The sequence below is a fragment of the Pygoscelis adeliae genome, unplaced genomic scaffold (genome assembly GCF_000699105.1).
Source record: "Pygoscelis adeliae isolate BGI_AS28 unplaced genomic scaffold, ASM69910v1 Scaffold57, whole genome shotgun sequence".
Classification (NCBI taxonomy): Eukaryota; Metazoa; Chordata; class Aves; order Sphenisciformes; family Spheniscidae; genus Pygoscelis; species Pygoscelis adeliae.
In genome coordinates, this window is record NW_008825615.1 from 4,075,098 (window position 1) to 4,101,067 (window position 25,970).

General features: G+C 36.4%; 1 protein-coding gene across 1 annotated transcript in view; it reads right to left on the reverse strand.

Moving 5' to 3' along the window:
• Nucleotides 1-212: 212 nt before the first annotated feature.
• Nucleotides 213-25,970, reverse strand: part of BCKDHB (branched chain keto acid dehydrogenase E1, beta polypeptide) — a 136,890-nt gene continuing 111,132 nt past the window's right edge. Inside the window, exons 9-10 of the mRNA XM_009333128.1 lie at nucleotides 7,628-7,780; nucleotides 213-2,512 (exon numbers count right to left, since the gene is read on the reverse strand). Coding sequence (XP_009331403.1) covers nucleotides 7,640-7,780 — 141 coding nt within the window. The 3' untranslated portion in view covers nucleotides 213-2,512; nucleotides 7,628-7,639. The remainder of the gene's footprint in view (nucleotides 2,513-7,627; nucleotides 7,781-25,970) is intronic.

The following is a 25,970-nucleotide window of genomic DNA, read 5'->3' on the forward strand; positions in this document are numbered from 1 at the left end:
AGGTTACGTGAGTGGATACTGCCATCTAGGCAGGCTTTTGGGAGCAGCATCTAGTTTAGAACATTGTCTTTGCCAGGGAAAAATATTCTACTATCCAAAACGAAGGAGAAAGGAACATTTTTTATATTATTAAAAAAATGACACATCACCACTCACTGAAAATACAAAACCCGTCCTTCAACCAGATTGTAGTAGTTCACATTAAGAGCAAATATTTTCTACATGTTTATTAAGAAATATATTATTCTGCATTTCCATACATGCAACCTGAGCTTAAGCTCTGCACTAAATTACAAAATGCTTTTATCTATGAAAACCGCAAATACAAAGTATATAGTATTAAGGCTATTAATTACCAAAGCACGTTTTACTATGGCAGTACTTCCAACTTGAGATATTCTATGACTCTACTATAATTGTACCTATTTTATATGCTTTGAAATATAGCAACAGTACATTTTTAGAAGACAGTTACTAAAATATCTGTTGATTTTCTACAAAGAGAGAAATAATTTTTAAAACCATTTTTCTTTATAAAACCAAAATAGTTTCCATCCAGCACAAAAAATATAAAATACATAATGTATCTGTCTTATTTAAAGCAATAAACAAATTCTATACATGGCATTTACAGGAGACTTACAGACAAAAGACTTGACTAATAATGTCATTTTGATTAGAAACATTAACAAATAGCTTCATTATCAGTTGTGAGATTCTGTCGGGAAGGTATGAACTATGAATGCAGAATCTTACACAAAATGGTGGTAGGACCTGAAAAGATCATTTAGCACCTTCCACCCGTACAAGTCCTTTGAACGTGGCTTTTTGAATTGAGTTCTGCTGGAGGGCAAGCATCGCCCCACGTTACAAACAACGAACCACGCTACAAGGATTGCTCCTGAGGTTTGGGACAGTGAGATGAGAGTCGCCTAGGAGCCCTGAGAAGCACACCGCTTTGAGATGCGGGCGCGTGCACTTTGGCACCCATCATCAAGAATGTTGTCCCAAAGGCCAGATTTCCCTTGGATTTCAGTGGATCCGCTCAATTAACAACCTCCCAGATCATAATGGGTGACGGAGGGGCATGGTGGGGAATACCCACTGACATTGAGTGAAGTTATCCTCCTGAGCTTCCTCCCTGGCCTGTTTCAGCCGTCACCTTGAGGACTGCCCTGAGCAGGTTTGTGTACAAAGGTATTCTTCTTTCTCCCTGAAAGAACCCCCTGAATAGTAACGGAAATGTGGTTATCTGCTACTGGCATACATCTTCCCAGCCCCTCCCCTCCTTCCCCCATATAATAAGAAGCAACGCAGCATGAGATTGGTTTGTACAAAGAGCGAAGTAACCAAAAAGACTAGGAACTGCTGAATTCACAGTTAATTTAGGTGGTGGAAAAATGAGCAGAGCTGGTACCAAAGGAATTCAGTAGTAAGCTTTGAAACTACTGTGCTGGATGAAGATCTGCTGCCCTTTGAGCAGTCCTGGAACGTAGGACAAAAGAGGATAATTTTCACAACATCTTTGCTGCGTCCTTGGCTTGTCATATGGAAAAGAAGGGCATTACTAAAAATTAAGCAAACCTCCACTGAACTCAGAAGCTCTCAGTCTGAAAGGTTGGACTCCTTTTTGCATTTAGGGATGTTCAGTGCCCTTTATATTAGCAGAGGAAAAATAAACATTCAGGTTTAATTTTATAGCAGAGTCTTTTTGGTAATTTTTTATTTCTGTGTCCTCACCAACAGAAAATGGCATGTGCACTGCCTCTTCTCCCACCACTGGCATGAATATGTCAGGGTACTGTTACCTTTTCTAGACAAATTGGCACATTTTGCACAACTGCTTAGCAGCAGACACATTCCATATCTAGAGGAAAAATAATTAAACAAAGATATTGCAGCAAAGATGTACCAATGGAGCCTCTCACCTATAGCAACAAAGCAAAAAAATCTCTCCTCCCTTCTCAAGAAAAATGGAGTTTTCATTTCCCTTGCAGAAAGGAGAATCAGTATTTGGGACTATTTTACATGAAGCCCCTCAACTGAAAGACAGCTAAAGACACCAGTTAAAGGAGGTCTGGTTGTCTAAGGTTTATTTTGTTGAAAATACAGTCACATTCAAATAACCTCTTTGGGTTTTCCCCAAAAAATAACAAAACCAAGAGACAACATGTGCATAATATGTTTTATTGAATAAAATCCTGCTTCTAATATTTACACAGTGAAGTTTAGAGATGTAACCTAGTGAAGCATGGCAATGTATAACATTCATACAACATCTGGAATATCTTTAAATACATCTGAAACTACTTATTATAGCAATCAACTGCCCATCACTGATTTCATAATTAAGGAAGATTTGAACTTTCTGAAGAATAGCCAAGATGAATATTAAGGGTAGTTGAGTTCAGAGAAAACAGTCTGCTATGTGAATTCCAAACCCAAAAGATCTGAGTAAAGTGTCAAGAGTTTTGAAGGCAGCTTCTGTATTTCCCTGTTGTTCTTCTCATCCCTGCAGAAGAAGATGACAAAATAAATTACAAATCTTAAGGCTGAAAGTAATATCCACAACTTAAACACACAGAGCCCTCCATGGTAATCTTACTTTTAAAATTTATAAAGTCATCTCAACCTCAAGGTGTGTGAACTATAACAAAATACTTACTTATTAGGTATTAAAAACGATATTAAACTTTTAAAGCTGCCAAGGTAGACACGCAGAAATTGGAAATGCTGCAACTGATATCCAGCATCAAGACAACACTAATTACCACCATTTACACAAAAACTTTATGATGAAGTGTCCTCCATCCCACTCTAGCATGTTAAGCAAAGTGTTATGTGTTGGTTTTTTTAAAGCTCTACTAGATATACTATCAATCTACTATTACAGTGAAGAAAGGTCTTGTAGAAAGAACTATAGTCAATACCTTTCATATTTATAGGTTTTTTTAAAGATAATTTCATTATTCTTGATCTTGCATGAATTCTCAGCAAGGTTTGAATGCAAGTATAGACTTGCAACAGCCATACTAACAGACTAACTCATAGCACTAGTAGACTGTTATCTTATATTTGGACTACTCACTGGTGGTGAGTAAGACATGATTCACTGGCCATTTGCATGATTTTTGCCATCCAGCAGGGAAACATTATAAACTAGGAACATTGCGTCCTACTCAAGCCCCTGGAGGTTGTTTATTCTAGTGGGCTACAGACAGCGCATTATAAAAGGCAGGCAGTCTAGCCTGCTACATTTGGGATTCTGTGTTGAAAAAAACCTGGTTGCTCGTCTCAGGTTAAAAGGAAATGATCTTGCACAGTCTCTCATATTTTATTTACCAAACAGGGAGAGGAATTATATTTTTCCTGTGCCTCAAGTTATCCCTTATGAAGCCCTGCCTAATAACCAGGAGTGCAAAGAACAGACAATTACTAACCAAAGTATCTACCAGGTCCCTTCCTGTTTCCCAGCACAACTTACTGGTTGAGAAAGGGAAAGCATTGCTGTCAATTTGCAAGTCTCTCCCAACTGGAGCACTGGTTCTGAGCAAACTGTATTGGATGTTCAAATACAACTTCAAATACATACTTGGAAAGAAAAATAGATTTAAATCAATCCCCCATCATCCACTAACATCGCCTAACCTTTAAGTGCCAAGATCAAACTTTCCATAAAATAGTTCCATAACGAAGTTCAATGTGATAACTTTGTATTTTTAGAGAACAAATTTGTAATAGTAACGGTGTCTCTACATACACACGCACACTCTCATGGAGGTAAGTTGTCACCTGGCAGGGACAGCTTTAAAATTCAGAATTTGACAAGAAAACAGAATATGCAAATGCAGTAGAAAAAGCTGCAAAAGGTAACAGAAAAGCACTTGGCTATTTGCCATTTCTATGCTACAGCCACCCCTCAATATATTTGTGTATCACAAGAATATATTTTATAAAATTTGTGGTTGTTTTCTTCTGTTTCTTCTTTTATCTTTTTTTTGTTCTTTTTCCCCTCCCCAAATGAACAGCCAGACACCGTTCCATCTGTCCAGGAAATGTATATCCATCCTAATCTCACTGCTTCTTTTCTCTTTATCTTTTTTTCCAACCACAAAGAGTTATCTGGAACACAGCTGCCTACCTGGAAGCTATTTCTCTTATAGCTAACATAGCTATAAATTTTAATAGCTAAGAAGCTGCTGAAAGATACAGATTTTGCTCTTGCCTGTCTCATCGGTGAGGTATACAGTATGCATTGTGAAACACTGTCTTTGAGCAGGAAAATCATCTGTACTGTCAATCTCAAGATAAGCAACTATGCATGTGTGAGACACTGTCAACACTGGTTGAATAAAACCAAATGTACATTAAGATAATAAGGCTAAGTTTAGAAATGATTGCCTGTAGCATCCAGCTTGAGACCTTGCATTAGCCTCAGACACAAAGTAGTAAGTTAATTCAGGTGCCTGAGAAGAACCTTTCTGGATATGAGGTACATTTGTACATACAGCCAAACATATTTCACGGAGGGGTTTGTTTGCCTGTTTTTTAAAGAAGATGCGGATTTATTCTTTGTTAACTGAGAAATACTTGTGTGAATAAGGACAGAAAGATTTCGACACACACTTAAAGAAAAGCATACCGTAACTGGTAAAAATAAGTTTGGAGTTAGCATCCCCATGCTTTAATATAGAACCTGTTTCAAGGTCTGAAGAGGACTTTGAAACAGCGGTAGACCATGAAACATTATATAACTTGGTGTTATCCAGTTACAAGGGGAGGGAATCATACCACTGCAGACTTCATGAAATGAAGTTGCAGGTAGCCTCTCACTCAAACTACAGAGATTTCAGGCCGTGTTAGAAAGGACAATCTGACATATAACATTGATATATTTGACAATTACCACTTGGTTTTTTCCCCACAGCCTGCCTGAAAGCAATAGATGAAGCAATTTCTAGTAACTTGTCAATTAAGAGGGGAAAAGAAGAAGGTAGCCAGCCATGCCACCAGGTTGTATTTAACAGAAATTACTTGAAACATAGGCCAAGCAACAACTTAGCCAGCTTGGCCATTTCTGTAACTCAAAAGCCAACCCTACATCCCTCTTCACCAGGTGTACTGCTAGCCCCTTTGTCTCTCCAGCAGTAGGACAAGAAGGGGCCCAACTTTTCTAACATCCAGAAGACTATGGCTGTGCTCAAATCCACACGAACCATAACATCATTTCTTAGAAAAGATATCCCTGTCTCCCTACACATGAGGTGGTTTGGAATACATTAACTTCATCAGTTCGGACCGATGGCAAGTAATGTCACTAATACATGTTATACTGAGTACAAAAAGAAGCAACTGCAAAGCAATCCTTCCATTTCTCAGAAACATAAGCGCACTACCTTATATGCAAACTCTGTGGAGTAGATGGCAGGATGGAGATCTGCTACAACTGCTGTGACAAGCACGTAAGACCAATTACCTACTATAGCACACAGAAAAATAAGGGAATACTCCCCTGAAATGTGCCTTACAACAAGGCACATTAAGGTTCTCTCTTAGAAAAACCTTTGAGCAGCTCATTCTGTAACACTAATATCTAGTCACACCAGCCAAAAGACATGGTGTTATGGGCCCCACCATCTGGATGTTTTCTTAGACAAACCAGAAAGCAGTGTTTTCTGTGTCTTCACACTGTTTTCCAGACAGCCCCTAATAAACCTGCTCCTTGATATGCTAAATCCATGTTTTCAGCTGGCCGATAACCTCCTCTGATATTTGTGTGTGGTGCAGCCCACAGGAGAAATGTAAATATGAATGCAGATGACTTTTCCACATTTTAGTCCATATTACCTTCACAGAAAGGTTTAGTGTCGACTTCCAGTGTGGAAACTAGATTGTGTGCAAATTCAATACAATCTCCGAACCCACTTTTTTCACCTCATACCTCCCTCACTTTACCATCCTATGGAGGAATGGGGTTTAAACCAAGTCTCTGAACCACCAAATGTCCTTGGTTTGTCTCCGTTTCCTTACACAGAGGTATGAATATTTGGTCCTTTGGTTTCCTTTGGAAAGGAACAGATTAGAGGCTACCGAGCATGGCCCAGTAACTTGCCTCAAAGAGCAGACACAACCCATTCTCTTTAGGAAAGCTTCTCTGACTTTATTACAGAGGTGCCAAACGAAAAAGAAAATAAGTCTTTAATAAATTTACTTCAATTCCAATAAAAGGCAAGGACAACTGTCATGAAAAAGAGAGCATTTACCACATACTCTACAAAAAAGATCACAATGTTCTTCAGTTTTAATCCTAAGGAAATGCTCTAGTATGTCAATAACAGGTGATTTGGGGGAAATATTCTAAGTGGAACTACATTATTTTTCGGAGACACCGCCTCACTGGTAGCGTCCCCATTTCACATACAGGCGCTCCACTGTCAGCTATCGAGAGCAACAGAGAGAGTGAAATGCAAGAAGTCGCCCTGAAAGTAAGTATGCATATAAACGGGATTAACATTAAGGTATGGACAACCTTCAACCCCGGCCCTAAATGTAATTCACAGCTTAACGTATAGGTAAAATGGACACGAGAGGGCGCCCCTAATGCAGGGCCCACCTTGGCCCTCCCATCTGCGGTGTCGACAGCTAAAAATCCCCTGCCTGCCTGTTGCGGGATCTCCCCATTCCAAAGGAGAACAGGCCTGTTGTTTCCTTCCGTTCTTTTTAATTCAGATGTGCAAGACCCATCAAGACTCAATAGCAAAAACTAGGCTACTTGATTCGCTTAATTAAAGGAAGTAGAGAATACAATGCGTTGACACATTTCCTAACTATTAAACTTTGGTCATTAAACACCGGAAGTTCTCTCACAGCAACGCACAATACTGAGTCCCGCTTGGCCACTGCACAGTCTAATGCTACTTAGTATTCTATTATAATGAAACAAAGACAAAAGGAGTTACAGACTGCGATTAATAGACATGTAATAGAAATATATATTACTTCACAGACTTGGTGCCTGAAGGGCTCTGCAAACAAATCTTCAAGCATGACCAAATTACATAAAAGATTATAAAGAAAAATTATTTTTAGAATAAATATTAAATATAAGCCTTATAATTATATTTGAACAGAACTGTGAGATACTACAGATACTTCACGTATTTTCAATGCTCTGTGTATGTTTGCAATGCAGTGCCTATATTCACTGTAAATTGGGCCTTATTAGTACCTCACAGGATTAGGGGCCACCCTGAAGAGTGAAAAATTATAAAATTTAACGCTATGGTTTGCTTATGAAATACTTGTAAGTCTTCTAATATAGGCAAAAATATATTCTGTGCATTACTATTCCTTTCACCTTTCACTTTACATTCTTTTCACTTCTCAGGATACAAGACATTTAATTTTCAGATTGATTGAGCAAGGTAATTAATTTTAAACACTGACTTCAATGGCACTACTTAAAAATATTCAGTCGCCTTTAAGACTGAAGGCCCAAAGCCATAAGAGGCAATTCTTATTATAAATAAGTAACTAAATAAAAGAGCAGTACTTTAGCCCCAAACTTTGCAACCACTCTGTCAGAATCCTTACAGGCAAACTGTCAGTATAAGACGTTATTTCTCACCTGTACTACTGCTCAGTAGTTAATCATTTTTCGAAGAGCATCATAGCATTTCCATTTGTCTGGGATGTAGAAAGGCTCAAAGATGTGAGGGAAAGGAGTGTCATAGCCACATACTCTTGAAATAGGAGCTTCTAAATTCAAAAAGCATTCCTCCTATTAACAGAAATACAGAATAAATGTTAGTGAGGCCATTATTTTCAGGAGTCTTACATCACAAATTGAGGTCGAATGAACTTTGCCAGACTGACAGTCCTGGAAACTCAAATCTTCTATTTATATCACAGCATAAGTAGTCCAGACCAGAACAGTGCTTCCTTTTGCCCAAAGGTCCATATTAAAATAACAACTTGTATTAATGTTATTTTCATTTTCTACATGTGTGCTGCATTAAATCATAGGCAGGTTATATTTAGTACATCTGCTATACATTCAGACAAGTGCTGCCAAGAAACAAATATTTTAGGAACAAAGGAGTAAGAGTTTCTTTCCTGTGCCACTTTTAAACATATAGAAAAATTACATAATCTAAGAGTGTGTATTATTTGTTGGATACATGAACATCATATTCAAACTTCTTTGAACCCTTAGATTATTAACACTCTGTCTGAGAAGCATTAAGCAGTTATGGAAATTATTAATTTGTACTCAAGTGGATTTGCGTATCTCCAACCCTTGAGTCAAATCCATGCTCTACACAAAACCCCGTAACTTGTGTTCTATTTGGAGATCAGATTTGGCAATGACTGTGAGGGTTTCATTACTCGACCTAGTAGGGCACAAAATATTGCAAATACACCATATTAATCTGAAAGTAACCTGTGGAAATATGTGTAACGTTACCAGGTTTAATAACCAAATAAATAGTAGGGTTTCAATCTTCCTGCTCTCAAGTACCAGAGTGATAGCAGGGACCATGAAAATCTGCAAGAAGTAGACGCAGAAATAACTTTGCCAGATCAAACTGATGTTGATGCTAATTATCAGCTCCCTTTCTCCCCATATCTTTAGCATATGTATTTGCTTTCCCGAGCAGACAAATGAAGAGACAAAACATTGTCCTTCTGGCCTCTCCTTTATGGACTGCTGCAACCAAGACATCCTGGCCAACTTCCCTGTACTTGGCTCAGCAAAATGGAAGGTGAAGGATTATCTATCAGTCCTTTTCCACCAGGCCCACAAGGAAAACAGTCAAAGAGCTATGCTTTTCTGCAGCAAAGTGCTAAGTATTTTCTCAGACTGATGAACTGTTTTGAATGCACATTGCCTTGCAGTCCATGGCAGCCTAACTCTAACTTACTGTGCTTTTTATACATCACGATATTTGGCAGCATAGAAGGTACTCATAACACACTGAGATTATAACCTTTTGCTCCAGCTACCACTTCGGTGCATTGTGAAGTGGCACATTTCTGGGAGATAGATGGAAGTAAAAAGTCCGAGAGGTTGTGTGATTGCATACAGTGTCATTACATGTAATAGTGAACTAATTCACCTAGAAAACTTCAGAGTCTGAATAGGTCTGAGGTAAAAATATATGCAAACAATATAAAGGTTTTTTGAGCTCCATTTTCAGGCACTCCTGTGCTTTTCTTTGTAGAGTGAAAGATTCACATTAGTACAAAATGCTGGGAAGTAGAGTGTAGTAAATCCTTTACCTGCCCATGAGGTAGATCATGATGTCCTACCCCAACCTGCTGGCAAGGATATTTTTGATACTAATCAGTCCTTGGTTCCCATGTTGTGACTGCCCAATAAGACAAAGGAATAGCTTTTGGACCTTCCCAAAACTGACTGCCCAGACCACCTGTGAAATTGCATTACACCAAAACATACAAGTATATTCTAGACCCACAGCCTTCCAGTCCTGTGGGTTCAGAGTACCCGACACAGGACCACTACCTAGGAGAGACCTTTGGTTTACGTCATAACCAACTCTGTGATAAGGGCTCATCCCAAATGAAGCTTGGAGAGAAAGTTCATTAGTTTCACTGAAAATATTTACTGCAATATTCCCACACATTGGGCATCCGTGCAGAGAGCAGCACTGCACCTTCAGCAGCCCAAGCAGCAGACAGAGAAATGTTAGCCGCGACTGGCAGGCTGGGTGCTATACTCCCCTCAATGAGCCCCCAGGCTTGGCTGTAAATATAAATCTCAGGTGGTAAACCCAAGCCATATAGAATAGTTGCAAGCATGCATATTTATTAATGCTATTGCTGTTATATTTAATTCAGAATAAAAATTAAGTCATAAGACTTTCCAAAACTCCACTTAGTATTTGTTTTCCTCAGGGAGAACCCAAAACAACTGTTACAAGCACCCCTTCTGGGGTTTTAAAATTCAGCAGTTGCTTTCAGTTTGAGCATACACCTATTGCATTGAAACTTGAACAGCTTCCAAAGAGTCATGTAGATTCCCTTGCCTCAGTGAGGAATTCAGAGAGTGAAGCTGAGATGCGCAGAGTGTTGTATTGTCAGATACAATCCAAGAATGACGACCCAAGAAAGGTGAAGAACTCTTTAGTCTGAGCTACTCTGTGTGTGTATGTGTATATACAAAATGACTCTTACTATTACTAAGGGGGTGTGCAGATTTTTAACTAAGCTATTGCACTGTATGAGTAAAATACTTCAGAGGCAGTAAAAACAGACCCAAGCCACCAGTCAATTCCATGAGGGAAACACCCTACTTACACATTATTTGACTGAAATCGACACAGTTTCACAAAGGTTCACACCCAAGTGGCTCTGACTGTAATAGTGTCACACACAGAATTTCACATGGTAATAGTTGATCATGGAAAAAGTAATTTTCCTAGCAAACCGATAAAATTTTTATAACGATACACTGAATAAACTGCTTACAGTTTTTAGAGTACCATCATAGAATGGTTTGGGTTGGAAGGGACCGCCAAAGATCATCTAGTCCACCCACACACTGTAAGATCATCTTACAATGTATTTTTTACCTTACCGGCCATACCTGAAGTCATAGGTAAATCCTATACATATGTATATGTTATTATGCAGAGGATTGTTAGATTATTGATGCATACATTTTACAGATGCCGGTTTGGGTCAGGTGATGTATTGGTTATGGAACTTACTGGAGTAAGTCTCTCAATGTCAATGACCACAGTAACAACAGAAATGCTGCAGACCTAGCAAAACGAAGATGATTCAGTTGACAGATTTACAGATTAATTCACAGATTTACTGACAATATTTGCAAGAATATTGATAAAAGCAAATTGCAAAGAAGAAATGCTTTTAAGATTTTTTTTTTTAATAGAGTGGAAATAAAATCATAATCCAGAAGGTGGAGTGTAAAGTTATCATCAGAATACGGTATTTGAAAACAATCAAGAAAATGCACTTTTACTTTACAATGTAGAAGTATTGTAAAGAGACAAGAGTCTTGATCTTGCTAAGAGCTTCGCAAACACTTGACCTTGGCATCATGGTTCTTATTCAAAACGTAATAAAGCTAATGTTTTTATGACTTTCACCATGCTCACAGTAGAATAGCTATATTTACTCACAGAATCACAGTAATACTCCTGCTATATGCTAAGTATTTGGTTCTCAAAAAAAAAAAAATCATAAATCCACACATTTTACACATAAGCAGTCACAGAAAACCAGCTTAAGGAAATATCTTAATAAGATGATTTTCATCTTATTATCACTTAACTCAAGTGATCAGCCCATCAAATAGCCTATCTTACACGGATTCTTGTTCACACCTGCTGCTATAAGTTAGACTGTAGGAGAAACAAGAGTCCAGCTCATCCCGAATATGATACTGCCACATCTGCTGTGCTGTGCCAGATTTTTTGCACCTGCGCAGCCACATTGTAAAGAAACACGACTGAGAATATTAAATACACAACGTCCAGCTCTTTTTAAGACTAGTTAGACATTCATTGTACAAACCTATCAGAACAAGTCTACCGCAGTATTTAAAAGAGTGATAAAAGATCAAAATTTTAAATTAAGTGCATTTACTCCCAACCACTTGGGCATATAAGGGCTGGTACTGGCCCAACGTGCTCTTGCACAATAGGGGAATGCAAGCTTACAGTCTTCAGTAAGTCCCTGCATATTTCAAAGAGACTGTTTTAACAATCTAACATCTTTCAAGGAAAGACCTTAGGAAAAAACTTAAAAATTAAATGGTTTTGGAAGTGAAGTAGCAGGCATGGGATTTCTGATTCAGTGTAAAATGTTTTAAATTCAGTTTTGAAAATAGTATGAAAAAGTCATACTTATTTAGCAGAATACCCACTAACTTCCAAAGTTCAACTGAAGTAAAAAATTGTTTTGTTAGAAAAAAAAATTGCTTATAAAGGAACAGATATAGTTATTAGTCTAATATATCCAAATTGTCTTAATTTTTAAAAATTCAGACAAAACATTAAATCATCGTTCTTCCTGCTTCCTAACTGCAGAGGTCAAATTCTGGCCTCAGTTATTCAACATGACCTTTGCCAATTACTTTCATTTGCCTGAATTTCACTTAAAGCCTCCTGGAAAACACATTATTATATTCTATAAAGGCATTTTAACTGGCCACATTATTTCATCTCGACATTTGATGTTTAATACACATTTAGGAAGACTTTTCAAAACAACTTAAGAGCACAGGTTCCACTAAAAATCTGTTCTTGAAATTCACAGCAATCAGTCAAATGTATCACACACACCACTTCAAAACAATCTTATGCCTTGATTTTTAGAATAGATGCTAAAACCAAGGACTTGCTAGATGCTGCATGATCGTATTTGGAATGCATCCTCTAGTACTAGGTACACTCCCTCTATTTCCCCAAATTATAATATTCTAGTATGCTAATATGGAAAACTTTATCCAAGTTTATTTTAGCTTTATTTAAGTGTATATTTAAGTGTATATCAGAGATTCAGGTACTCATTGCTAAATCAGGGGTCTGAGTGTAAAACTCTTGAAAACATGTACAAGTGAGAATCGCAGGCATTTCTAGAGATACACAATTGTATAAAAAGGATAAAAGGAGAAAACAAATCCATTATTGGGCATTACTGAAAGAAAACATTACTCATCCTTCTGCACCGTATAGAAAAATAAAGCAATCTGGTCCGCAGTTTAGGGGAAGTACTTTTAGGCATCTGGCCAATAAGAAAATAGTTAAAGAGTTTATTGCTCCAGACCTTCCTTCCTCTGAAGGGAATCTCTAGCATTCTATATTCATAGTAAACAAACCTCCATATGCAAACACTTTGGTAAGTACCAGTAAATTAGACTATTTAATGTGTAGCTAGCAAGACAGACAATTCTGAACTGACACTTTTCCCCTTAATTATCCTATTTTGGTCTTATTCTCTTTACTTCCATATCTTTTGGATCTATTTCATTTTTCCCCTCTGACTGACATGGATTAAAATCAGTAAAAAGAAAATATTTTTTTATTTTTAAATTCTACTACTCTATAGAATACTCCCTAAGGTGAGAAAACTTTCCTTTAAAAATCAATTATTTCTGCAACATTTTATGTCCCAGGTGTCTCTCCCATGCTATTCTTATTTTGCAACACTACAGGGACTCAAAAAAATTAAGAGCTACAAGAATATCACATGACTACAGAGTTGCTATATGAGAACACTGATTTTACAACTCCTTTTTTCAGTACGGGAATTTACTTTCTGTAGGATGGCAAACAAAAAGTCGATTTTAAAGACTAATACGAATAGGCAGAGTTTGATAGAAATGTTAATATTTCTTTTGGTATTATAGCTATTCTAATAAAAAGAAGACTAAACATAAGATTATGGTCCATTACACGAGGCAAGCTGTAGGAACATTTTTCATGCAAGACTACTTATTTTTCTGCTGACAATAACTACAAAATTTAGACCCAGGAACTCAGTGACTAGTTGCAAAGGTTTGACTCAATTGTGGTTTCTGTCCATTAGAACTCTGAATTTTGCCATCTCATCTACAGATTATAAAATTTAAAAAACTACATATATATTTGAAGAACTTCTCACAGAGAAAACTCATCACATTAGAGTTTCACTTTCTGTTCTGATATTTTTATTCTGATTTATTTATGCTGTTGTCATAAATGAAAGTGTGGGTCTCAAACAGTTAAGAAAACTTATTCTAGATCACTCTGTAGATGACTGTTACATTTATATTATCTATTACTTCCCCATATGGATTTTCAACTGTAAATTACCTACTATTGTAAGAATGAGATTAATCCTTCTATACGTTAATAATGAGCATGATGAGCTCATTTAAAACAAAAACTATTTTTTATGTCAAAGCTTAGATAAAGATTTTCAAAAGAAGCTTTCCAAAGAGGTAGCCAATCAAACCCCATTTTATAAAAGGTGGATTTAATGCAATTAAGCTGACACTAAATACAGATTAAAGGTCTTTTTCTTTGGCTTCTGCTTAAAAAAAAAGTCCCATTTGAATAGTTTACTTTCAATAAGAGAAAAGTCAAGCATCTGCAGTTTTCATATGTCTCACTATTGTAGCACAGTATTTTCCTTGACAGCTGCAAGTACCAAGTGCTACAAATTTTAAACAGAATTTGCTTTGACAACATATATATGTTACATTCTTATGAATAGTCACTTCTATGAGCTACATAAGTACTGTACACCCATGAGATGTTTTCATGTTGAGAGAGAGGGAGATATCTTTTTGTAGAGGGAGCATTTTTTTCCAACAGCTTTGCCATATTCATCTTAAAATACTTTTATAAATCTCTTCCTGATAGTTACAATAGTGATACAATTTTTCCTCAGAGAACTCTGTAGTTATATGTTGTAAACCTTTAACTTCTATCAGAGTTTTCTCCTTTTTGAGATCACTTTAAAACAATCCTTTTATAACTTAGCACAGCTTGTAATGATTCATTTTATGTTACCAATACCTTGGATTTACACAATTAATATCTTGACAAATACAGAGAAATAGTTCGCTGCTAAAATTATTTATCTTATGATTGCCAAAAAGATAATATTTTTACTTACAAAATACATCAGCAATTAAAAAATAAAGCACTTAGGGGAAAAAAAGTCTGTTCCGTGTAATTCGTTGGCCTGTTACCATTAAAAAGCAATTAACGGTAAATATTGTCTTTATAGAACTGAATCACATAAAACAATATTTATACATGAAGTCAAATTTACTATATAAAAGATAAAGCATTGTAACATAAAATGAACAAAATTATTTCCAAATAATTCACATCCCTCTTAAATCCATCATGCTAAAATAAGACTTTACTTCAGCTATTTTTAATCATGAGCATTGAATCTATTAGCAGTGACTATATTTCTGACCACAGCACTTTTAGAATCCAGACATACACAACATCATGCAACATTTTAATAGTTATACTTATTCCTGGTTTAATACTTAAATACTTTATTACTTAAACCTTTTTTAAATTACCTATGAGATGTTGCATTATGATGTTCATCTCAAATAAAAAAAAAGTTTGAGATATGAATTCTCTGTATTAATATCTTTACTAGAAAAGAAAGGGAGTGCATGTGTGCTTGACGTTTTCATCAAAAGAAACACTTAAGATTGGGAGGGGACGATGGTGACAGTTAATATAAATTCCTTCTATACGACACACACACACTTTTACAAAACGTATTTCTACTATGTACCATGTACTTAAAAGGCTTCCCAATAAATGTTCAAGAATTTGAACAAAAATATATATAAATTGCAAGCAATGTAAAATGAAAATAACACAAGTGGAAGTAACCCAGACTTGTAAGAATACAAACATTCCTGTGTACTAAATAAAGTATTTTTGAAACGGCTTTCTTCAGGCAGGATAGACTTTTTGGTGCTACGACCATAACCGCAATCCTATAAGATGATGTTAGGTCACTATAGCAACTATGGGGTGGCTACACATCAGCAGCAGTCTTGCAAGCCAATGCTGTTAATACCGGCTCTTTTTCTGTCATGTGGAAGTAAAGAATCCACAAGTTGACTGAAATATTAAATGCACTTTTTTCTGAAAAATCAGTATCTAGAACATCCCATATGTTATTTTTCTGTAATCCTGGATACTCTGTTGACTTTCATTGCAGATATGTATTTGCGTGTTTTGCTCCTGGCACATCATTAGCTGATGAAACTAATGACACTGAAAGGATGTTTTAATTCAAGTCACTGAAAAATATTTATGTTGCATATTTTTCCAGACCACTTGCAATTTCTTTATATTAAAAAATAACCAATTTACTCTGCTAAGCTCATTACTTCCATTTCACAGAAAAGAATGTGCATAATTAGACAAGTAAAACAAATGAGGATAACGTTGTCTTTGTTGTCACTTGTACCTCTGGGAGTTGTAAACACTCTGAAAGACGATTTGACCAGAAATTCAGAACAGACTCCTTGCTATGAGCTGGATTTCATTTGTAAAATCCATACGCATTATTTCTGGGGAGTCATACCTTTTGTATCTCACACTGCAACAAACTCCTTACAGGCAGAATAACATGACTGCTTATGAAATATTCACTGTGAATTGAAAAGGTTCTGCAATTTCCAAGAGGGAGAACTGAAACTAACTTCTCTAGCTTCAATATTTTGTTGCTGACAGGAGACACCAAGTGACGTTTACCTATATTAGATTTTACAGAGGGCCTCATCACTATTCATTTACATAACATAACCCTGTTATACACAGATGATTTTTATATGGACTCAAGAGTACTTTATTTCTTACTTATTTTACATCGCTTTTGAGCTTCATTAGTTGCATTGCTTAAGACAACAGCAGCTATCTTAGCAATGGCTGCATGATGCAGTTAAGTTCTCATTCATACACTGGTTTGAAGATTGCCTTCAAATTTCATTTCAGCTAGCTTCACAAATGAACAGTAACAATCTTTAATAACCCAATGCAAGACTGATATTGTTTTTTTAAATTCTCTTTATCAAGTTTACAACATAACCACTCGAAAAAACATTCACGGCAACTGCATTAACTTGAAGCTGTTGGGATTAGAGCCTTAGTCAGTGGGTTAGTTGTCTTGGTGGTAAAACTGCACAAAAAATCAGCACCGCATTCCCAAGGTACTTACAAAACAACACACACCCCCAAACAAACAAAAAACCCCTCCTGTTTACGTCAAACAGCTTATCCTTCCCACAAGAGGAGGCAAATGAATAAAAAGTAATTTTCATTTCTTCCCATCCCATCCTATGTTTTATGCAAAAAGGCTAAAACTTCCCATGAAAATGTTACACAATTTAAATCCAACCTGGTGGAGTCTAGGACTAGAATTGAAATATATTCAATTCATAATGACACACTGACAGAAATTATGTTCTTCCCAGTAAATTTATAATTTGCGTTGTTTAGGGCATGAGGTGCAGCAGCCAGCATGATTCTTCTCCACAAAATAAATAGCACAAGACAGATACGCTCCAGGGGATGTAACAGGACTTCCAGATTGCTAGAATATGCTACTGCCTTAAATGAACCATAACAATGCTCTTTGGCAAGTAGAGTTTTTTGATATTTAATTGTATCCACTAGATGATCACTTCCCATCTTTTCACTACAAGTACTAGAAATACTACTTTTTCCTAGGCAATTACTGCTACACCATATCTGAAACAATCTCAGGTCTTTCCTACAAATTACATATGCTATACAGTATATAGCCAAATATGACAAAATTCTTCAAATAGAAGTAATTTATTCTGTAGAGTGGCAAACAACCTTACAGTGTGTTCACTACAAATTATGTTATTCTATAGGATATTCCAAGTTTACTGTGCACTTTCTTGAAGTGGCAATTAGGAATATTTGTACCGGGACCCACATATTTTCTAAAAGCAATCCTTAAGCTCCACAGACAGTTAGAATGACTTCCCAGGCCCATGAGTATCTGAAGATACTTGCTTTATTTAGTGACTTGGCATTACTAACTCATCTGTCCAGTCAATGATCCTGCAAACTGTTACACATACATTAACACAGGTGAATAATCCAAATGAAATCAATGGAGCTAAAGTGCCTGAGTAAAATTATTCATATGTGAAATTGTTTGCAGATCACAAGTCATTTTTCTACATGAATGAGCAATATAATAAACATTTGTTAAGCTTTTAAAGTGAGGATCATCTTCCTTCTAATTACATCCTACACCTTTTAATCACGAAGCTAGGAATATCCTACCAATATAATCGATTTTATACTTTTAGATCATCATTTATCACCTACCATTCTAATTACTTATTTAAGCATTTTGCAAAAACATCTCCTGGTTAATTTCAGCATGCCAGCAGTAACTGGAAGGATTTGCTGCTAAGAGGTTTTATAGTCAGTGAGTGGTATTTTTATTTTTACAGCTGTTTAGGCAGCTGAGAGATTCTTGCAAAGACAGCCTTGTCAATCTACGTATCTGGCACAGTAAAATCCTCATAGAAGTACTTCACTCAACACATACTAATGAAATTAAAAGGAAATGCAATTTCAACTGCTGTTATTAAATAATTTAAAACAGCACGTTTCCCATTTTATACCAAAGCATTTGCATTTTGGGACAGCACAATGAGAACGATGCTGTAACTCTGACTGACCGTCACCGAACACTTCTCCAGTGCAAACCCAGAGCTTGGCCAGGCAGCCAGGGAGAGGCAAGTACAAAGGAAATGTCTCGTCCGCCCCTGAAAAGGTTGGGGCTTACCTAGTATTTTTCCACAGCGTTTTTTAACATATCGTCTTTGTAAAATGGACTCGGAGCAGGGGGGAAATATTAGATTACTTGAAACAGATGTATAAGGAATTTTATAGCGTATTCTTTAAACCAAGCTGCCATTTTACTTACGCGTTTAATTCATAGGAAGCTGCTTGATGATTCAAACCCACATGTAGAAGTTTTATAGTACAAAGCTTCAACTCCTATATTAAATATCCTCTCATATAATGGCAAAAGTAGCTGTTAGGCAAGCTGACTGGTAAGTATAGAGAGGTGATTTTTATTCTACTGAAAAAGTGTAAAAAATTGAATGGAGAGAAATTCAATGAGGTTTTACAGAAAGTATAAAGGTTTATGCAGAAAAATACTGAGAAACACTGAATGAACCATACTGGAGACTCGGCTTTTGAGTACAGGCTGACTTAAAAAGCATGAAAGAATTCTTTTATCATACAAACTTCAAATTTGTATACCAAGTTATGCCCAACTTTCTTACAATAATTAGCTTTTCTTCTTTGCTAGAGAGATGTATTTTTTTTTATAGTTCTGATCATTTTTCACTACATTTCCTGAATTGCTTTTCACATAAACAGGCTACATTGCTATTCCACTGTAAAGAAAAATCGGTATTACTCTCCTCAGTCCAGCCAACAAAATAAAAAAAGCCAGACAAACAAACAAACAAACAAAAAACCTAAAAATAAACCAAAACCTCTAAGAAAATAAAATTTAATACTTCATTAATTTTTCCAGCTATAAAAAGTTAATGCAATTCTGTTACAAAAGACCAAGAAATGTGCTGCAAATTAAACACTTTCATTTTTAACTGTTTAATAAAACTATTAAAACAGTTAGCATCATATCTCTTAATTTAAAAACTGCTCTAAAAATGAAGACCAGGAATAACATATTTCAGAGGCTATGAAATTTTAGTTTACCTTTATCCCAGAATTAATGGTTCAAAACTATTGACCTGATTTTGAAGTGTCAATGAACTGCATGTATAAAAACAAATGCACAGGACCTGTGAAATATCCAGTAACATTTACGAACAGAAATACAGATAACAGACTTAATTATTTTTATACAATAGAGAAACATAATGATAGAGGTTAACTGTATCTGTAGGATACAGTAAGTTACCTACTTAACTGTAGGAGTCTCGCTGAAGTTTTCATTGGATTAAAACCAAGTATTTAACTTGGTCTATGTTTTAGAACTGACTGTTTAAATAAATTTCATACTTAAAATTATTATGTGAACTTTACTTTTACATTAAATCAATTATGAAATTTTAATTTGCACGCCACTAATGCACTTTCTGCTTAACAGACAAAACTATAAATCTTTTACATAACCTAATCTATCTCTTCCACCAACGTTATCAATTGTATAGCAAATTTCTTAATGAAGAAACAGAATAAAAAGTAAAATACCTCCACAGCTGCCTTAGTTACCATGAAGCACCTGGTGTAATTTTCTTTTTTTCAGTTGTACACGGTTAGCACTCAAAGTACAGTTGCCATGAATGAAATGCAAAAATATGCTATTGATAATATTGCAAAAAGGAAATTGCAACCCAGTTTAAGCTGAGATTTTCTTTTCCCCCATATGACTGCTAAACAGTAAAAAAACAAAATGTTTCCCTCACGTAAGTATGTTAGGAAGTTCTTTCTCAGTTTATTCAGTAAGTAAAATTTTTGTTGAGATTAACCTATCAACACAAGCTGCATTCTACAGGAGTGGAGATCACTAACAAATGGGATTCAATATCACAAATATAACATAGAACTACAGTATGAATGGAGATTATTTTACTATTTACAAGGTCTGATTCTGTGAAGCTAATTAGTAAACAACAATCCTAATCTGCCTCCCTGGAAAAAAAAATCCATAGCTATTATATTAAAGCAGGACCATTTAAGAATTAAAGGTCTCTATGTCAATTGATTCTTTCAATATTTAACATATTTTTTGAAGCACATCGGGCTTCTTGGTTTGCCCTGTATCCAGTACTGTAATTATACAGTAGCATAAACTCTAGCCACTTGCAATCACAGAGATGCGATACATGATACCATGTACAAGAGAGAAACCAAAAAGCAGAATTCTGTGGAAGTCTGAGCTTTTATTTAGGTCCGTTTCCTTTGCTGGTGGCCAAAGCCACCTTTGTTCAGATCAGATTTCCCGTCACATAAAGTCACTACTGATGGCAGAAGTCAGAGATTAGGTACGCTGACACTGATGTGCTCTTCCAGCTGTGCAACCACAAACCCAAAACACATCTTTAAACAATGGTTATCCAGTCAGGGAAACTCCTGCGCCCCCACGAGTCTGATTTCCTCTCAATAAATGAGACCACCAGGCCATGCCCAGCTAAAGTTTTTCTTTCCCGAACTTCTGAGAAAGCGTAAGGACACAAGACTTGACGTCTCAGAATTGAAGTCCAGTCTCTGCCATCACAGAAGGCCACAGTTTCTACCATAAATTGATCATATTTGATTGTATTGTACTGTACTGTGGTGATACTGCAGTTACTGGGGTTTTTTATCCCCGCTCCTTCTGTATGACAGGTGATCTTAAAACCCTTTTTCTAATTTCAAGCCATACATTTCAAATCCGTTCATCTATTTTTTTTCCCCAGCATTACTTTAGTATAATAGGTCCTTTTCTGCTGGTTATCTTTGCTCATTTCCCCCTTAAATTTATAAACAGGACTTACATTCCTGTAGCCTTCATTTTGATAGTGGGAAGAAGGCAGGCACTGTTAAGCTATTTTCATACAGCAGGCTCTCCACAGCTTCTGATTACCCCAGCAGCTCCTCACTCGCATCATCTGGTTTCAGTGCTTTTTTCTTAAAACTAGTTGACCACACTTGCATACAATATTCCACATGAGATCCTACCGCTACCTTCTACAACATAATAAGTACTTATTATTTCTACTGTAAGGGCCTCTCCAAACGCACTTGTCTTTTTATCCAACTGCATGATGTTGGTGGTACACAACTGAGCAGAAGGTAACTGATATACCAGCTCTTCTTCTTTTGCCCAACTAATAAGCTATAAGCTTATGTAAAAAAAATTATTAGTTATTAGTTCCTAGCTATGCAACCTCGTACTTTACCCGATTAGACTGCACTCTGTTTCTGCTTCTGAGACCCTCAACATCATCCAGGTTCATCACAGAATTCTAATTTTTACTATATTAACAATAGACCAACTTTATGACTCTCAAATTCTGTTTTTTGTAACTAGGAAACTAAAGAGAGTGTTAAGATCTAACCAAGTCTTAAGAAACGCTACTAGTAGCGTTCTTCTCTTACAACTTGGTAACATTTTTGAGAGCCCAATGTACTACAATCTCCTCATCATATACCTTGCAGTTCTTGTACTGTCAAGATTTTGTAATGTCAGGATCTAATCTGTCAGGTTCATCTGGCAGAACATACACTTGCTATGTAAAGCCCAGCAAATTCAGTAACAAATTAAGTTTCAGAAAACATCAGCCTGACAAAAATTTTTATCAGAATACAATAACTGAAGAAAATTAGTACTTTATGCTTTTAGGAGGGAATTCAGAACTATGAAGATGGAAAACCAGTGCTGAGAAAAACCCAGCTGGTACAGAAGTTGTTATGGGGCTTATCTCACTGTATTTGGTGACTACATTAATTCTGGATTTTTCACGTGTCAGCCAGTAGAAATACAGTCAACCAATTCTGCTAACAACTATAAGAAGGAATCCTGCAGACACTGCAGGCATGGGTTTATATCACTGAAGATCCAGCTGGTGTTTGACATTGTACTTTGTCTTGATCAAGACAAGAAACATGCTCTCAAATGTCTTCTTTTGTGGTTGGTTAAGAAAAAAAAAAAGCCACAGAAATAAAGCTCACATGTAACACATTATTTTCATGGTTTGTATCTGCTATGAATTCAGGGATACTCCAGAAATTACGGGTTTTGTTGGCTGCATAGTTTCCTATCCATCATAAAATCAATATTATTTTGAATGCTCTAAAAAAATAGGGGTTTAAGCAGCTTTCTCTGAAAAGTCTATAATTTTTCAAGATATTTCTACTCATTTTAGTAGTCACCACAAATTATATAGAGAAAGAAAAGCTTAGCTTTTAGTGGTTAATAAACAACTTCAGCCTAGAAGACCCTCTGACCAAACAAAGCAATGGCTGAGGTTTACTGTAGCATGGTAACCAAAGCATGCTGAAATTCAAGTTGGTCCTTTGCAGTTTTCTTATTGCGTACAATGGTTTCCAATAGTCAAACATCTTTTGAAGGTTTTCTTACTTATTTGATATAACTTTTCTAAATGATTACTGTTTGCATCTTAAAACAGCTATTTTCAAGACTTCTGATTTTTCCCAAAATTGGGAATAATAATAATTCCCCAAAAATGGGAATAAGAAATATATATCTGAATGTCTCAGCTCTAACCAGTGTTTAAATACTCTTCTCTGTGCTGTTACATGTCATGTTAAGTTTGTCAGCTTCTCTGAGAACAGAAACAAAAATATTAAGGCAGGCTTTTTTTCCTTTACTCTGGGATTTTCCTTCGGGGTGGGTCATTTCAGAGGGTGTGAGTGGTTTTAATTAAGTAAACTGCAGAATATTACTATGGTAATGGACAACTAATAAATCTGAACAACAGAAGAATAAATCTATAAGCTGTTTAAAATTTAAAAAGTAAATACTTTTGGGAGTGAATTGACTTAACTGAAAAACCTCAAAATATTTCATATTAAAACCAAAAGCAAATCAAAACTTTAATACTGTTCTTAAAAAAATACATAAAAGCTATGGTGGTTTAGAATACAGTTTGCAAGGCAATTGCAATCTACCTTGCAGACAGACTGCTAACACTGCAAAACAGCTGAGCAGCTTTAAGGTGGATAATCTCAATTGCCATATATCTGCATGGACAGACTAGAGGCCGGATGTTCAATGCTATTTATGTTCTTGTAAGGGAGATAGTTATTTTAGGAGACATTCAACAGGATCTTTAATTCTCCGTTGCTGCTAAAAAGTTTCAAATCTTTCCATAGGAAGATTTACTCTAAAATGAAATGTGCCACCCTTTGAAGATGTTTACTCTTACTGACTAGGCAGGAGGCCTGGAGTGAATGGATTAGAGATGTAATTTTTAGATTAATCCTACCCGAGTAATTAAGAAGAAAAATTCAAATCCATGCCACCTCATTGCAGTGGCTGTCTTTACACAGGTAGTTGCACAGATGAGACAAATGCTCACAGTTAAACAGAATTATTGTGGAAGCTATTAAATACCAAACTGGACCAATACAAAATCTGTAGTACCTAGTGAGAGTGTCCATCAATAACAGTAAAAGAGACAATGTTACTTTAAAAATCCATCCATATTTCCCTCTCTTTTCAGTCCTTATCAACTGCCAAAGGTGGTGAAATCTTTATGGACATAAAATACAGGACAACATACGTTGTCGGTACACAGACTGTGAAATGTCTTCAGATCTTCCAAGTTTCTTGACTACCTGCTGGAATTCGAAGTTGATATAATACCCAGCTTTAAAGGTGAATGAAGATTGCAGGTAATCAAACACATTATAAAAGAAAACAAAATGCCATTCATTAGGTGACTTGATAACTTCCGAAGTTGATCCTATAAATTCATTTCAGCATGTTTTAGGTTAACCTAATTGGCTTCTCAAATGAGGCTACTAATGGAAATTACCATTTCCTAAGAACAGAATCCAGCTAGACAATATTTCGTAACCTTCCACGAGTAATGAATGTATGCAAATATATAAACTGATAAGGAAAGATGTCTAACAGAATACACTAATCCACATTCATAACACTGCACTTCTAAGCCTGTATATAATGTTACATGTAGTATTTACAAACAGATGTTTCTCTCCAGTAGCTCAAAACTCCATATGAAAGTGGGACAAGTTCAGATCTTCCTACTCAAAGCTGAATCAGAGAACTTCTATCATTAAAGAATAGTAAAAGATTCTTTATAACTTTTGCAAAGATGGTAACATCCACAGTCACTTAATCCTGTCACTCTTATTTATTTGATAAATCCTTTTCTTAGTATTGTGAATATAGACAGTGATTAAATACATAAAGATTAGAGGATTTTGCCTCAAAGGAAATTAGATTTCTCAATTTTGGTTTAACCAAGCAGGATTCCTCTGAAGGGAAGTTGTTAAAATGGTCTTGAAAATGCAACATCGATGATGTAATTTCAGTTTTGAATAATGCTGGATTGCTTCTTCTGTATTACTTACCAGGTTCCTTGCCCATCTGAAGTGTTCTCAATACATTCTGAAGATAAATTGCTTATCTGAAGCATTCTGAATAAATGGGAACAATTTGCTGACTGAACACATAGCAATATATGGTGTTACAACTTGTATTTCAGAGACATTTTCTCTCCTTTCACTTCTGCCCTTTGGGACTGAATACAGCATAACTCCATCAATATATTTGTTAGCATATAATCACATTAATCCCATTAACATCAATATATATTGCGGTTGACTCAGACATAAGCATATGCTGCGGACTTGATCTTGACACCTACAGCATACACAAGAATATTCAATGTTAGCTTTTTATACTCGATCTTTCTTATTCTCGACCAAATAGCATTCCTAAATGTAAGTTTCACCCACATGATCACAGCAGAACAGAGGAAGACATTAGGTCATAACAAGATGTAGCAGCTGCACAGGACATACCGAGGCACGTTTGTCAGGATTCTTGCTAAGATGACACTGAAGTCTTGCATCACTATGCTAGTGAAAGGAGTATCCTTCTGCAACATATCCTTTGCAAAGATTTTGGTTTATTTTGAACTTCCCATTGGTAGTAACATATAGACTTGGTGACTTATATTACTGAATGTTTTATTTGTCAACCTCTTGCAGGGAGAAAACCCATGATCAATATAGTTTTGTAGACAACAATTATGTTTTGCTGTGTAAGAGATACTTCGCTCATTACAAAAAAAAGAAACACAAAACTGCAACCATGGACTTCCGGAGGGAGAAGAACGGGCGGGGAAGACGACCGGCCTGGCTGAACGGGGAGCTTTTGCTGGGACTCAGGAAAAAAAGGAGAGTTTACCGCTTGTGGAAGAAGGGGCAGGCGACTCAAGAAGAGCACAGGGATCTCGTTAGGTCGTGCAGAGAGGAAATGAGAAAGGCAAAAGCCCAGCTAGAACGCAACCTGGCCGCTGTCATTAAAGACAACAAAAAAAGTTTTTACAAATACATTAATGACAAGAAGAGAGCCAGGGAGAATCTCCATCCTTTGTTGGATGCGGGGGGGAACATTGTCACCGAGGATGAGGAAAAGGCTGAGGTACTTAATGCCTTCTTTGCCTCAGTCTTTAGCAATCAGACTAGTTATCCTCAGGGTACTCGGCGCCCTGAGCTGGAAAACAGGGATGGCGAGCAGGATGAACCCCCCATAATCCAAGAGGAAGCGGTCAACGACCTGCTACGTCATCTGGATACTCACAAGTCTATGGGGCCGGATGGGATCCACCCGAGAGTGCTGAGAGAGCTGGCGGAGGAGCTAGCCAAGCTGCTCTCCATCAT